This window comes from Tauraco erythrolophus, chromosome 1 (genome assembly GCF_009769465.1).
Source record: "Tauraco erythrolophus isolate bTauEry1 chromosome 1, bTauEry1.pri, whole genome shotgun sequence".
NCBI classification, from domain to species: Eukaryota; Metazoa; Chordata; class Aves; order Musophagiformes; family Musophagidae; genus Tauraco; species Tauraco erythrolophus.
Genome location: NC_141465.1, coordinates 103,118,949 through 103,134,079, shown reverse-complemented (window position 1 = coordinate 103,134,079; position 15,131 = coordinate 103,118,949). Strand labels below are relative to the sequence as shown.

The 15,131-nt window shown below is 40.3% G+C and overlaps 1 protein-coding gene across 1 annotated transcript; it reads right to left on the bottom strand.

Moving 5' to 3' along the window:
• Positions 1–6,817: 6,817 nt before the first annotated feature.
• Positions 6,818–12,305, bottom strand: LACC1 (laccase domain multifunctional purine nucleosidase 1). The gene is made up of 5 exons (XM_009988033.2): positions 11,738–12,305; positions 10,270–10,451; positions 9,623–9,788; positions 7,488–7,713; positions 6,818–6,992 (listed from the first exon to the last, which is right to left on the bottom strand). Exons 1-5 carry the CDS (start codon positions 12,303–12,305, stop codon positions 6,818–6,820), a joined length of 1,317 nt encoding a protein of 438 aa, XP_009986335.1.
• Positions 12,306–15,131: the final 2,826 nt, after the last annotated feature.

Sequence of the window (15,131 nt, the reverse complement as noted above, 5' to 3'; positions counted from 1 at the left end):
TCCAGTTCTGGAGTCCCCAACATAAGAAGGACATGGACCAGTTGGAGAGGGTCCAGAGGAGGGCCACGAAGATGATAAGAGGGCTGGAGCACCTTTCCTATGAGGACAGGCTGAAAGAGTTGGGGCTGTTCAGCCTGGAGAAGAGGAGGCTCCGGGGTGACCTTATAGCGGTCTTCCAGTACCTCAAGGGGGCCTACAAGAAAGATGGGGAGAGGCTGTTCAGGAGGGCCAGTTGTGATAGGACAAGGGGTAACGGTTTTAAAATAGAGGGAGGTAGGTTCAGGTTGGATATTAGGAAAAAATTTTTTACCATGAGAGTTGTAGAACACTGGAACAGGTTGCCCAGAGAGGTGGTGGATGCTCCATCCCTGGAGACGTTCAAGGCCAGGTTGGACGAGGTCCTGAGCAACCTGATCTAGTTGGAGATATCCCTGTTCCTTGCAGGGGGGTTGGACTAGATGACCTTTGAAGGTCCCTTCCAGCCCTAACCATTCTATGATTCTATGATTCTATGATTCTGAAAGACGAATTGAAATGTGTCATCCTGAAGATGTTGAAATTAGCCATGAGCTTTGTCTGAATCTTTACCCTTTCTCCTACAAGAACATTTTAGCTCGAGCAGTCTGATTTCCTCATTTTGTGGCGCCTGCATTTTCTGACAGAAGGCTTTTATGTTAAATAGTAATATAAACTAATGAAGAGAAGTCAGCTGAATTTTGCACTTCCTGGACAATGTATGCGCAGTCAGTCTCTTCTTAAGGAGCTGTTCTTAAAGGAAATGACAGAAAAATAATTGTACATTGGACAAGACTCTAAAACCCAAACCATGTTGCTCTCAGGAAGACCTGTACTAGATAAGGAGAGTGTGTAAAGGTATCTTTAGCTTTCCCAGTCTCGTGAAAAGCAAAAAATCGCTACTGACTTACAGCCCCTGAAATCTCCAGTAAATGCTGGGCTGCTCAGGAGAGTTTTCTTAAAATATCTCACCATTGTGGCATAATATTTTTATCACAATGTCATATCACCAGGTAGGCTGAAGAAATGCTGCAATCAATGTAAACATCACTATCAAGTCTACATCTGTGTTCCTGCCATTGCTAGCATGGAGTTATGTGAGCTGGGATGTTTCAGTGCTGGGGGAACCTGAGGATCAAAGTTGCAGGGTAATTGAGGGAACTGAGGAAGATCTAAGCATCAAATATAGCAAGAAACATCCACAAGCTTAAAGGAGCCTTTCTAACATGCTTCATGCTGTGCTCACCTTTCATATTCTGAAAGCTTTTTATGGAGAAGATAGAAAGAAGAAAGCAGAGAGTCAGAATAAAATTGTTTTCATAACCCTGTTTTATTAATACTAATTTTATGAAGCACTTACTAAAAGCACCTATTAAAACCCAAAAGGGTTTGAGCCACCTGTCACAACTTTGGTGTTTCAACTGATTTTTCTATGATTCATTCTCATGTAGGAAATTCAAGCTCATAGCTTTCAAACAAAGACGACCAAAGCAGAACAGACATGTTTTCCTTTAGCAGCAATATATGCTTAAATATGCCTTTAGGATAGAGCTCAGTGCCTCAAAGAGAAATGCTAAGATATTTATTTCAGATGGGCAGGGCTTTCTATAGTTGTCATTGATAAAATCACTTTGAAGTGAAACATCTGACCAGAACTATGAATCGCGGCCTAGAAACATTGCATCACATGAGAAAAAGTGAAATTATACATCTTGAAACACAAACATTGCTTTCAGCCTCCATTATAAAATGCTTGTTTGGTTTTATGGTAAGTACATCCCAAATTTTTATGTTGCAACCTATTTATTTCATATGTTTAGGCCTTTGCTGCATGTAGAAGAGGCAACATTAGAAAAACAAGTAAGAGTAGTTATTAGCTATGAATTACATTTGCATAAGAAGAGAGGAAATGATCCCTTAAATAAAATTAATGGTGAAAATGAACTCTCATAGTTTAGTCACATATTGATTTTTGTCTCAGATCTTTTTTCTCCTGCAGGAATCAAACAGAAATCCATGCCATGTCCTTGCTCCCATAACTGTCAGAATTCAGGCTGCCCCGGAGACACGATGCCACATTCACAGAAGGGGAAGAGAGAGACCTCAGCCCCGCTGTCCTCCAGGGACCACGCTCCTGAAATTCTTCTGTGGGCCTCCTTTGACCCCCGGGAGCTCGCAGACAAAGAGAGCCAGCCAAGTATTTGTAATGTGAGATGCTACTGTAAATTAAACGCTTACTAATGAAAGATCAGAGGGATCACTTTAAAAAGCTAGCTTCCTATTTCTCTGCATGCCTTTGGGAAATACATAATCATGCTTTTTAGCAGCACAGCTACAGGCACTGTATATTTAAAGTACACAGAGCAGCAAAATCTCTTAGTCTTATAAAAAGGTGTGACACTGGATAACAATTAGTAACAACCTGGATATAAGAATATTCCTGATTAGGACAGTTCTTAAATCCATGTACATTTCTATCTGAATCATTCATCTGGAAACACTGGATAGTATCTGCTGGAAATGGAAAGTAGAACAAGTCAGCCTTACAGGCAGAGCCTGCTGTCAGTCTTCGGAGGTATGTAAATTGCTCAGCAGGTCAATACATTATTTCCTCTGTCACTATAGGATTTACTGCTGCTGTCAGTGCGCTGTCGTGTTATATTGTTGCACAAGAGGCTGGAGTTCAGGGAGGACTTCGGTACTTGGAGAACAAAAGCCTCACACGCATGACATGAAGGCGAGCGCACAAGCGCATCCCCTCCGAGCCTCGGGACAAATGAGCGCAGCTCATCTCCCTCTGCATCCGCCAGCAGCAAATTGAGCATGGAGTGGAAATCAGGACAGCAATGAGGGAATCTAGGAATATTGACTTCTTTGTCATATATGCTGGCAACTGGGAGCTCTTGCAGAAACATGTAAAATGGGAATGGGTTGGAGGATAGTGATAAAGATCCTGTGCCAAGAACAAAAAGTTTCACACTGCCGCTAAAAAAAAAAAAAAGGCACATGCATACAAAAGAAAGCAACACTGGTGCTGCTCTATGCAGAATGGCATCTGTTTCCTCCAACACCATGTGACTGGATTCACAAGCCTTGTAGGGTGATTGTGAGCAGTGCCGGATGGAAAAACAGCAATGCACCAAGAGATAAGCATGAGGAAAATAAGACTGGAGGCAAAGATGACCACTTTGCAAACTATTTAACTGCTGGGGAAAGAAGACGCTGTCTTGTATTTGAATGCTTGTAATTTGGGAGGAATGATGCACTTTCTGTGAGCTGAGATGTGCCCAGGTGTTTTGATGAAGTCAAAGGACTTCCAGGTTTGCTGCCGCTCACAAAGTCAGTCATCAAATGCTGAACTCAGACCAAGAAACTCTAGCCCCTATCCTGTCTCCTCAGGTTGTCAGCAGACACTAGCCATCACTGATGGACCTAACCTCTGTAAATTAATTAAAGACATTTTTAATCTAACCCCCTTAATATTTTTCACCTTTACCATACCTGTGGCAATAAATCCCAGTTTGGGTAAACATTTCACTAATTATCTCAGGCTTTGATCTATGCCTCTGAAGTTGCATGCTGCTTTCTCAGGCACTGGAACCAGAAATCTGTGTTGGAGCTGCCCTGTTTTACTAGAATAGTGATTAATTATATAATAAATATTAAGATATTTCTCAGACGTATTTTGGTACATTCCGTTCCAATACATAAATGTAGATGAAGAGGCCCATATTCAGAATCTACAATAGAAACAAATGTTAATTGCACAGTATTAGCCATCAAAACCAATATTCAATGTGATCATGTCTTGTGCTCTCCTTAGGGCATACCACAATCGTAATTAATAATGTTATTTAATAATGATAATAGGGCAGATGCAGCTTATAAATTAACGGGCAAGGTTAATAAATGGGATCTGACCACTAGCTATGTACAGCTGAACAATTTATGAAGCATTTTAAGAGCTTCGCTAGAGGTGGTGAATCAGGGCTGATCTGCTTGGCTCCTTAAGTGAGCAACCGGAATTAAAAGTAAATGAAGAAATAAGTCTCCACATATAGATGCAAAACAGCCTTGCCTCCTTTTTATCATCCCCTTCCTCTAAACTTTAAAAAAAAAAAAAATAAATATCAGAAAATACAGAACTAAAATGTCTTTGTAGGGAGGACTTTTGCAAGAAACTGTATGATACAGAACCTAACCTATTTGGGGACTTCACATGATTATTATTTTCTTATTGGTCGTGGAGTTCTCCTCCTCAGTAATGCATGTACAAAAGACTGCTTCCTGTCTTGACAGGTTTACAGACCAGGTAATTCAGTGTAAAAGAAATTAACAACGATTGTGGTAACGATTTGTCTTCTAAAAAGTAAAGTCTTTGGTGTTTCTGCTTATCCTGACGTGCTCTCCAGCTTGCACAGTCCTACTGTGACCTGTATATGGTATTTTTCTAAACAGAAGGTCTCTGCTGTCATTCTTGAGCAGGTACAAGCAAGCCAGGGCTTACTATCAGTATCATGTTACTGTGAGTTAATACACTGTTCAGCATTTGAACTGAGCTAAGTAGCAGGGCTGCAAGGTCTTTCTACTTCCTGCAAAGTGAAATCATTAGTTTAAAACCATCTTTGAGGTGAGATGGGCTTTGAGGTGAGACGGGCACATGGGCACCTATGCTGCTTCAGCTGTCAAGCTACAGTACCTTGCTAAACCGAGTAACTTGGCTGCTTTTGATGGCATGCTCTGAATCCACAAGGGAAGAAGGTTAAGCGAAGGGCACTGACAGACAAGCTTTGGCTGAGTTTCAGGTGCAGGGACTGAAGATTACGTAGTGCTACTGCCCCCACAGCAGAAACAGCAGAAGAAAAGACACCTCACTCACTCCACTGCTACGTCAATCAGTGCCCATAAAGTGGTTCACACTTAGATACCAGGGCAAAGGGACAGAACTAATAAACAGTGAAGGTAGGTTTTGGGGATTTTCCACATAGTGTAGCAAGATAAGTCCGTCAGTGTCCATATAATTATATTATCCTATACTTGGAATAAGTGAAATACACATACATGCATATACATATACACACCATACACACGAGTAGCTTCTGTGCAGTAACATGCTTGGCAGCATCAAGTTGAGGAGTGTGAGTGTTTACCTGTTGAAACCTGAACCTCCAGTTCAAACCCAGCTATGAACGTCACCGCAGTGAAGTTACAAAAGAAACCAAGAATGATGAAAGCAACAGTGAGGTTTTTAAAAGGTAAATGAAAATATAAGAATTTTTATTGTCAAGGTCTGCAGTGCTACAGCAGAAAGGAATAATATTTCTAAAGAAGTAAGAGAGTTGGAAGAAGTATTTTTTCTGGTAGATGACTACAGTCAGAGGGCAACATGCCCAGAACCAGGCTCTTCTCTTGAGAAATACCATTCACAGGTAAAAGAAAGATTTTTAAAAAGTCTGTTCTCCCAGAGGACGAGGAGAGTTCTAATTTGGTCAGCTCTGAGTCACGGCCCAACAAAATGAAAAATAGATTACTCTTCAAGAACAGATACCAGAATAACTTGGCAGATGATTACATAGGCAAAAGTAGCAGCGTATGCCGTACGGTATGGTTTGAAAATCGATATACAGCGTGCAGCTGGGGCTGGGAGTGCAGCGTGAGCGAGCACTGACCTCTAGTGGGCATAAAAGTCCAGAACTGGGAAAAACCGTTGAATTCAAAATCGAAAATACGTCATGCAGTTTTCCCAAAGCTTGTGCTTGGCAACTCTGCAAGCTACAGTCAACATAGTTTTAGACTTGACTGTTGGGTGGAACTATTAGGAACTTCTCACTGTCCGTGTGTCAGGAACTATCACGTCTATTGCAATGTCCAGAGGCAAATGTTATACGGCCGAAACAGCACACGCTTAGAATTTGCTTAACAAGACAGACAAGTCAACTATCGGTCAGCAAAATTAACCAATGCCAAATTAAATGAAGCTAAATTCACTCCCCTTTTTAGATATTTATTAAATAACTGGGCACTGTTGAGATCGCCTCAATGGACATTAGCAGAGCACCAATAGTTTAAAGAAAAAATCCGAAGGAAATATTAACATACATGTCATATCATATTAAGAGTCTTAGTCCTACTTTTTCTACAATCAAAAAATACAGAATGGTGAGGGTTCATATATTTTCAATGTCTGCCCCAAAGGAGCATGTCTGCTTCTCGCTTTCAAGTTATTTTCCATAGGAAAAGTCCTGTAAGTGTTTTAGAGCTCTTCTTAAAACTAATCCAAAGGAGAAAAACAATCCTAGGCACATTCCATAAGGCTAACCTTCAGCTGCAACTACTAAAGTTGGATGTTCTCAGTTAACGTGCAATATAGGTTTCCCTTCCTGTATCAGTAATGTCATGCTTAACTTCACTCAGAAGTCTCATCCAGAAGCTAATGAACACTTCCATTTTTCTGTGCTTTCACCACCTCAAGACAGTGAAGTTTCTGGGATATATTTGATCACGAAGGAAAGACAATGGGAGCTTGCATCCGGTCTCGCAGAAGGGCTTTGTCACTGGTATGGGTTCTCCTTGTTTCCTTTAGACCCTGTCTCACACCAGAATTATTGCTCCCTCATTCTACACATTTCTTCTTGCCTCAGAATGGCGGGGAAGAGAAGAAGCAAGAGTATCTCAAGACCCATTAATTCCCTACTGCAAGTCTGTGAAAGGAAGGAGGAAGAACTTCCATGAGGAGATAAGGATGCCAGGCATTGCACCAGACTTATTGTCTAAATACTATTCAAGAGTAAGAGATGCTGTCTCAGTCTTTGATTGATATGAAGCCAATCTGTGTCCCGAAGTTAGTGCCATCACGAAAGTGAGAGTAAAATTTATCAGGGTGGCATGCAGTACAGAAAGTGATATTTTGGTTCTGGTCTGTAACAGAATCATCTTGGATGTTCTCAGGAAGAATCCCACCGCTCTCAAGAAGAATCCTTAAAGAAAGAAAGAGAAACAGAAAACAATATTTTTTGTACATCCTCATATTCTGTGCCAGTATTGTGGCTGGGACTTTCATTTGCTTTCATTTTCTTTTCTTTTTTTCCAGTATTAGACTAAAATAATTGCTCTTCTGCAAGAGATAAAACTACATTTCATTTGAACATTTGTCTATAATCCATAAACTAAAAGTGTAACAGCAAAATAATGGAATGGTTAGGGTTGGAAGGGACCTCAAAGATCATCTAGTGATAATCGACAGCCAGCAAATGTGAGAAGGTATTGTTCACTCCAAGGTACCACTGGTTGATCTGCAAAGCACTAGAGAGTATTTTAAGATGGTGAGGACCCTCACCATAATAATGGTGGATAATAAAATATCAATATGTTACTGATAACTAATGTGGAATTAGCCTTTTGAACTTTTGCACTGAGTCTACTCAGCACAAAAAAAAAAGTGTATGTCATGGAAACACACTCAATAGGCTTACCGTGTTGCTCTTCTAATATCAATATAAGGACTTTCAGAGTCAAATAGTCTCACACACTTCGGATCAATTCTGTGAAATTCTTTAGCTGATTCATGAGGAAGTTTGTAGCAGCAAGGTCCTACAGATGGGCCCAGCACCACAAGGATATCTTTCACATTACAGCCATATTCAGATACCATAGCATTTACTGTGGCCATAGAAACCCCTAACAATGTGCCTTTCCATCCTGTAAGAAATGAGAGGGTGAAAAAAAAATTGTATAAATTGTCTCTTTAATTTTATAGTAGCTAAAATACATGCTATTGTTACAGGTACAAGTGAATAGCTATATTTATATATAAAAGTAAACCATTGTATCTAATAATAATTGTTTTGGTTTTTTTAAAAAAACAATCCAACACATTAAGAACTGCCAGTTGGCTGATATCATAATTTTGTGGAGATGGAAACTAGAGAAAAGACTTTAGATTGGGATTCCAGAATTGCTTTTTCTCAGTGTCCTGGTTTGTGCAACTAGAGCATACCTTAAAGCTCCTCTGTGCTTGAAACTATTAAATGGGAATATAACAACAGAAACATGTTACAGTCAGAAGGATATTTTTATAATATGCTGAAAATGTTTTTAGTGTTATTTTAGAAAAAAAAACCCAAACAAACAGAGGCTCAAGCTAGAAACATTGTTTGGAATAGATAGAAGAAAGCCAAGCTTTGCACTTTGGCATTGTTTGGAATAGATAGAAGAATGTTCAGCTTTGAGTCCTCGTATCTCAGTTCGAGTCCCTGGAAGTCTTTGCATTGCACAGGGAGTGCGTCATAACGAAGGAAAAGATATGCTAATAACTTTTCCTCTGCTTTTTTACATCCCAAGATTGAGATGACCTTATACCTAATTGATTTTATGTGTATGCATAGAAACATGTGTTCGAGTTAAACATGAACTGAGGTGGAGTTGGACAGGAAGGAAAGGACTTACAAAAAAATAATTGGAAGTCTGGCAAGGACTGCGATGTGGGAACGAAGGCCAAAACTTGGGAGATGGAAGGTGGGAGTTCAGGGTAGAGTCGAGAGGTACGCTTGGAGAAGGCAGCAGTGTAGGTTGGGGAAACAGTGTGGTGTTTCAGGGACTAGGTAAACGAAGAGGCAGCAGAGAAAGGAGCAACTACAGATTTAAATATTTTACAATAATTAGGTTTGAACACTTACAACGTAAAACTCTCAAAACTTTCAAGAGTAGATAAAATTCTCTCCATCCCATCTCTCCACTAAAAACCACAACCCTCTCCTTCCAAATAGATATACCACAATTCTTATTCCTCTCCCTTTCTCTAACCTAAGATTGCTAGGCACAGGGTGGGACACCACACCCCTCCCCCAACTTTACTAAAGGAAAAATCAAAGTTTGGATCATGTTATGATGACTCACAAATTTGAATTTGTTTTGGCTAATTTATTGAATGTGTGAAGAATTGTATGAATTAGGTGGTATTCTCAAGTTCCTGGCAGAGGTGAAGCTTCCTACCATATCAAGGGGTCTACTAGCATCAAAGGTGAGGAGAAACTCTCAGGTGTGCATTCTCCTTGACCTCATAAATACAAACTTTTTACAAAATGAAACAACCCCAGCAGGAAAATCTCACCATGGGATGTGTATTCTAGCCTAACAGTTGGGACATCTTCTGTAGTCAGACATAACCCCAGGTTGTGCTAACTATCCCTGCTTCAGTTTTATTCTCATTTCATTTGGGTCAGAGAAATATTCCTTCTGATCCAAAATGATTGTTGGGGGCCTTGGCTTTACAGTCATTTTTTACATACGAAGTTAGACAGTGCATAAAAAAACTTATTTGGTTTTGGCTACCAGATGAGGAAAATAAATGTACAAATACATAAATAATAACTATCACAGTTATAAAATTTTTTAAAAATACATAGCTTGTGAAACAAACTATTCTTAAGACTAATCTTGTTTTGGCAGGATACAAACTTAACACATCAGGATCTATATTGTTATGTGATCCTGCATTTATTCATTCTCACTTAGTGCTGCTTTGGTTGCTAATTTGTAGTCCTTAATCCGAAACTCCCTTTCCAGTGGTTTTCTAGTTATTTCTGTCTCAGTGATTTCAAATTCCTACCAGAATGAGCAGCACCACAGGCTTTTCTGACAGGATCAGCAAACAGCATGGGTATGCAATCAGCACCTGGAGCTGCTATCGTAACACCTTTCTGATTCGTAACTATTCCATCATAGTTGTCAGGCTCTGTCTTTCCCAAAATACACACAGCATTAGCGTGATCAACCTGTCAAGAAAAAATCAGAACATGGACAGTGATATAGCAGAAAAAAAAAAACATTTCTGACTAATGCAAGGATTTTTCTTTGGCGTGAAACATTCTTCTGCACCAACTGATTTTGCATGGAAATCAGGCACTCCCTTGTTCAAATGCCATGTGGATGTATCAGTAGAAAGCCGCCATAGAAGTGATGGTGTATTTTTCTTTGAAGAGAAACTGCTCTGATCATTTATGTGATTATTCTACTCTATGGTAAGTTAAATGTTAGAATATTCTTGGAAGAAATAGTGCTTCTTCTCCATATAGTGTCAAATGGCTGACAGTTTGTATGACTGTTCTCACAGAAACTGCCAGCATAAATGTTTTAATTGTCCTGCTTCTCACAAGTTCTTGCTGAGAAAGAAAAGAATAATGTCTACAGTTTCAGCCAGTGATACACGAAGGAAGATCTGATCTGTTTACATAAATTCATTGTTTGATAAGATACCTTGACTCTGTGAAAAGTCTCTAGGTTAAACCCTGCAGCATTAGCTAGCCGGCGGAGATTTTCTTTAACAACAATTTGTGGGTCCCTCCGCTTGGAACTGCAGAAGAGATTGCAGGAGCTTAGAGTTGGTATGTAGGAGATCCCACCTGTCCTTGTGGTGAACCCATGTAGGAAGATATCCTCTGGCAAGGCAAAAAAGACAACAAACAATTGCTTTCAACACAAGACCAGTCCAGATATTACATGGTTTTATACCGAAGAGACCTGGAATCAGCCAATCAAGTTCATTGCTTTACCTCGTATTTAGCTGTGGCATTTAAATTTAAGGATTCTAAGTTTCCTTCTTGATAATAATCATAATCCTCTGAGACCAAAGTAGAGGGGTTTGAGCAAGAAGGAGTCCTGGCAGATTTAGTCTGACTTTTTGCAGAGTTGTAGTGCAAACCCTGGTGAAGAGGTAACTCACTGAGGAAAATGAAGAGTAAATTTTTAAACAAATGTTCTGTGGTGGCATTTCCCAAGCTTTTCTGGCAAATGAAGTACTAGTCCTCAAGACTTCACAGAATCTCAAACATCTTTCTAAAGTACACTGAAAGCACTGAGAATTTCTAGCGTTATTGAAAAATTCTCAATTTTTACTGGGCAGATCATTTATCATGGCCTCACCACACCAAATGCAATCACTGCTTTTGGGGATGACTGGAGAGAGGGGATCTGCGTGGCAAGGCTGAACACAGAAAGATAGTCCCACAACTGGTATTATTGCTATCTTAACAGCTGACAAGCTTAGTGCCATAATCGGAGTTGAGAGTCAAAATCTCTTTTATGTAGCGTGATCCTTTCAAAATCACAATCAAAATCTTGAAGCCCAATGAAGGCAAAGATGGCTTTAAGTAACTCATGTTCCTTTCAGGTTCTGGATCATTTCAGATGCATTTTTGGAGAAAGAGAGTCCCAAACTTTTGCAGTAGCAAACCTCTCAGCTTTCCCCTTAATCCTCTGAATCATGAGACCCCATAATCACACCACTTGAGGGACACACTGCAGTAAACTGGGTAATGCCATGGAAGAGACATTGAGATATCAATCCGATTAACCAAGGCATGCCTGAGGCTGCAGATCAGGATAAACTCCAGTCCTGCATTTCCAGAAGATGATGGTAACTCTCAAAGCGTGTAATTCCCGCACAGAGAGGAGGAGATTTTACTGTCTGCAGCAATGCTCTCACTAAACCTGGGCCTCTCTTTCCTCTGATCATGCCTCAGGCCTGGAAGAGACTTGCCAGTCTTTTGCTGACTCTATATTATAGATGCTTCTCCCTCTTATAGACATGTTACACTATTACAACATCATACAGAGTTATTTGCTGCCTGAAGACATTTCCAAATCTTATCCATTTTGCAATTTCCTTGAAGAAGCATGCTTGGGAACAGGCTTTGTAAAATCTATTAGCTGGGATTCTCTTTACCTGGGATCAGGGAAGATCTGAGGATGGTGAGCTCCCCTTTCAGGCTCGGCAGGCTTTCCAAGTACATCTGAATCTCACTTTGGATGAGTGCCACGTCCTGCATAGGAAGTGTTTGCCCTTCACTCCGAGGTTCAGCTATCTGTAGGTTTTCACAATCAGATACTGCCTGTAAAACCTCAAATTCAAACTGGTAGACTGCTGTAAAGAGATGGTCTATATATACTTTCATTAAATCTTTTCTTAAGGTAGGGAGAATAACTTTAATGATGCTTAGGTCTTTTTCATCCAGTCTTTGTTTGATATTGTACAAGGCAGCAGCTGTAGTCAGAGCATGTACCACCTCCAGTCTTGTCTTCAGACTCTGAAAATCTCTCAGAGCTTGAAGCAAGGACTCTTGTTCACTGTTCTTTTCACTCCCCTGCCTCTGGCAACACATGACATAAACAAATGGAGCAGGGATGGAAGAGCATTTCTCAATAGTTTCCAGTGTGTTATGTAGTAATCCTTGGATGTTGTTCTGCAAGTTGGCTGGTAGGCTGAACAGATCTATCAGTACTGCTTCCACCATCTTCCAGGATATTTAAAGATTCTTGCAACTGCCAAGTAGTCAGTACCAAAACATGAAAAACAAAAAAATAGGCAAGACAGTATCATTAGTCCAAACACAGAATTACGTTATTAAGGTAATGCATTCAGTGATACTGTGTAGAGAAGGTGGCATAGCAGTAATTACTGTCTTAGGATTTCCTCACTGCATCAAAAGAGATTGCAGCAAAAGAAAAGTAGCGGAAATGGGAATTATTATGTATTTGTTTAAGTATTTGGGTATTTCCCTACCACCCTACTTAACTCGGGTTTTTCCCAGGTCAGAGATGATAAAAGGTTAGTACATAACATTAGGTTTATTGCGTCAATTAACCCATATTAGCCTAATGGCTAATAAACCTTCCTGACCTCTGACTGCTCGGCCCTTCTCCAGCTCCCATTAGGCAAACCAAATACAGAGGTCCCTCAGCTTGCTGGGACTGGGCGAGTTTCTGTAACAATGTTTTTTGGAGGCATTTTACACACTTATCGCTGAGGTGCTGCTCATGTCTGCCACCCCTCCTGGCAGCAGGGGTGCTGGGCTGTGAGCACAGGGACACCTTTCCCATGGGCTTTCCCAAAGCCTTTTTGCCCTTCTCCCTTCTGCATTACCAAAAGCACTGACTTGCTAATTTCTTGACTTCTGTGTGGAGAGGCACATGATCAGTATAGTTCTTCTCAACACGCATAGGAACTCCCCACAGGTTACTGAAACTTTGCCTAGTAATGCAAGAAGTGCACGGAATTAAATGAAAATAATATAATACTGTGCACAACTTCCTGCCTCAGCTTTTTCACTATGTTAGCTGAACTCTTTGCTCTAAATCAAGACATGTTAAGCTTATCCAAAACCATCCCCGAGTTCACAGCTTGTCTTGTGGCCCACGGTGTAATTCCAGTTTTGGAGGGTTTTTTTTTCCCCTTATCTGAACTTTGTTGATCCAAGCTCAGCTAGGCCTACCTGTGGAAACTTGTCCATCTGTTTCTTCCTCTCTCTGTTGCTATGAGAGCCTGTTTCCCGTGTTTTCTCAGAATCGTCTTACTTTCCTTTCTCTGCTTCTGATAATTTTTCAGTTCCCAGTGCAAGCCTCCAGAGGTCTGGAACAAAAGACTAGATCCCTTCGCTTCGGGAACCTTGAACAGATGGCTATTTAGATTTCATGACTAAGCACCGTGCTTGATCTAGGAGAAATACATGCAGCTTTATCACCAGTTTTAAGACCCCACAATCGTTTAGAATATTCTTTAACACCACCATTTTTCTGCATAGTAACAAATCATGCATGAATATTAATTCCTTTGCAGAAAAAAATAGTATCTTTGCAGGAACAAAGGACTTGAGGATCTTTTAAGTCTTTGAAATCAATGCTCTGCTACCAGAGCTAACCGCATCAGATAATGCCCAGCACCGTTTTCCTGCCCCAAGTCCTCATTCTCCTGTAATAACATGCACGCTCCAGCTTCACAGCACTTCATTATCCTGAAAAAGTACTGCTTCTGTGTGTACTTGAGGCCTACCACTATGGTGGACTTGGTGTCCTCCTTGGTATTTTATGGTTGAAAATGGATTCCCAGAGTTTCTGAACTCAAATGAGAGGTCAAATACCTTTCTAGTTTGCATGGATTGTTTATTCAGAGCAGGTTTTACAGAAAACATTCTGTATTTTCTTCATTGCTCTTTCCCCCAGACTGGAAGAAAAATAATCTTGACTGAAGATGATGTTTTCCTTTCTGCGAGTCGAACACTTACAAAGATTAATTAGTGACTATCAAAACAGGTGAACTGAAAGTATCAAAATGTGACAGTAGATAAAAGCATCTGCCAAGGAATTTATGACTCTCGATTTTGCTCAGAATATTATTTACATACAGCTGATAACAGAATCATAGAATCATAGAACAGTTAGGGTTGGAAGGGACCTCAAAGATAGATTTTAGAGAAAACAGCTTGCTAGGAAAACAGTGTCAAAACCGTCTCAAGCCTTGGGACAGACCATGACTTGGGAAATCAGGATATCTCCTTCCCAACTCTGACACTCTCTGTGGGAGGCCTGTAAGAGTATGACATGATCTCAATCCAGGTACAGGTAATAGCCCCAACAAAGTCAGAACAACAGAGGGGTGTAGTGAATAAACAGATTATTGCTCCACTTCAGATATGTCAATAGTGGAAGGTAAGCAGAGTGCATTGCTGTCCTCATACTTCTCCAGAAAAATACCACCAAAGAAAGGGTAGAAGGAAAGTGTTTGCAGAAGGAGAGGTAATTGCCTACATTGTTATTAAGTTGTGTGTGTGTTGCAAAAAGTCCACAGGGCAATTATTGAGATGTACACAAAGAAACAATGGGGCTGATTCACCCGTGTATCCTTCCAGTTTTGCCTCACAGAGTCCTACTGAGGTCAGCAGTGTCAGAAGTAAATTTGCTTACGCTCGTAACAAAATTTTTCTACTGCTTTCAAAGTCCCTCAACAAAACCCTTCAAAAAACACAGGCTCGCCAAGCACAGCAATGTTTTAGCTTATGGGAAACACATTCATGGTTACTCAGGTAACATACCCTACAGTCCCATTGTTCCACGGAAAAGTCTCACTGCACATAACCACATCAGAAAAGATTAAATGCATTTATTAAGGAGCTGCTCATTTCAGTACACAACGCAAGACAAATACTTGCACAAACCTGAAGCCAAGGATACTCATTAGCTGTTTCGATCACTCTCTGAAACTCTGTCAGTACAAACATTCGAAGGGTAAACAGATTCTCTTGGCACAGCCAGCAAGAAAAAGAAAAGGAAAGAATAGATAAGGC

Excerpts from the sequence above, each read along its gene's own strand:
- LACC1 (XM_009988033.2), bottom strand. The coding sequence starts at position 12,305 with ATGGTGGAAGCAGTACTGATAGATCTGTTCAGCCTACCAGCCAACTTG. Across the intron at positions 10,452-11,737 it reads CAGATCTTCCCTGATCCCAG|AGGATATCTTCCTACATGGG; the intron begins GTAAAGAGAATC and ends TTGCCTTGCCAG. Across the intron at positions 7,714-9,622 it reads CTGTGGTGCTGCTCATTCTG|GATGGAAAGGCACATTGTTA; the intron begins GTAGGAATTTGA and ends CATTTCTTACAG.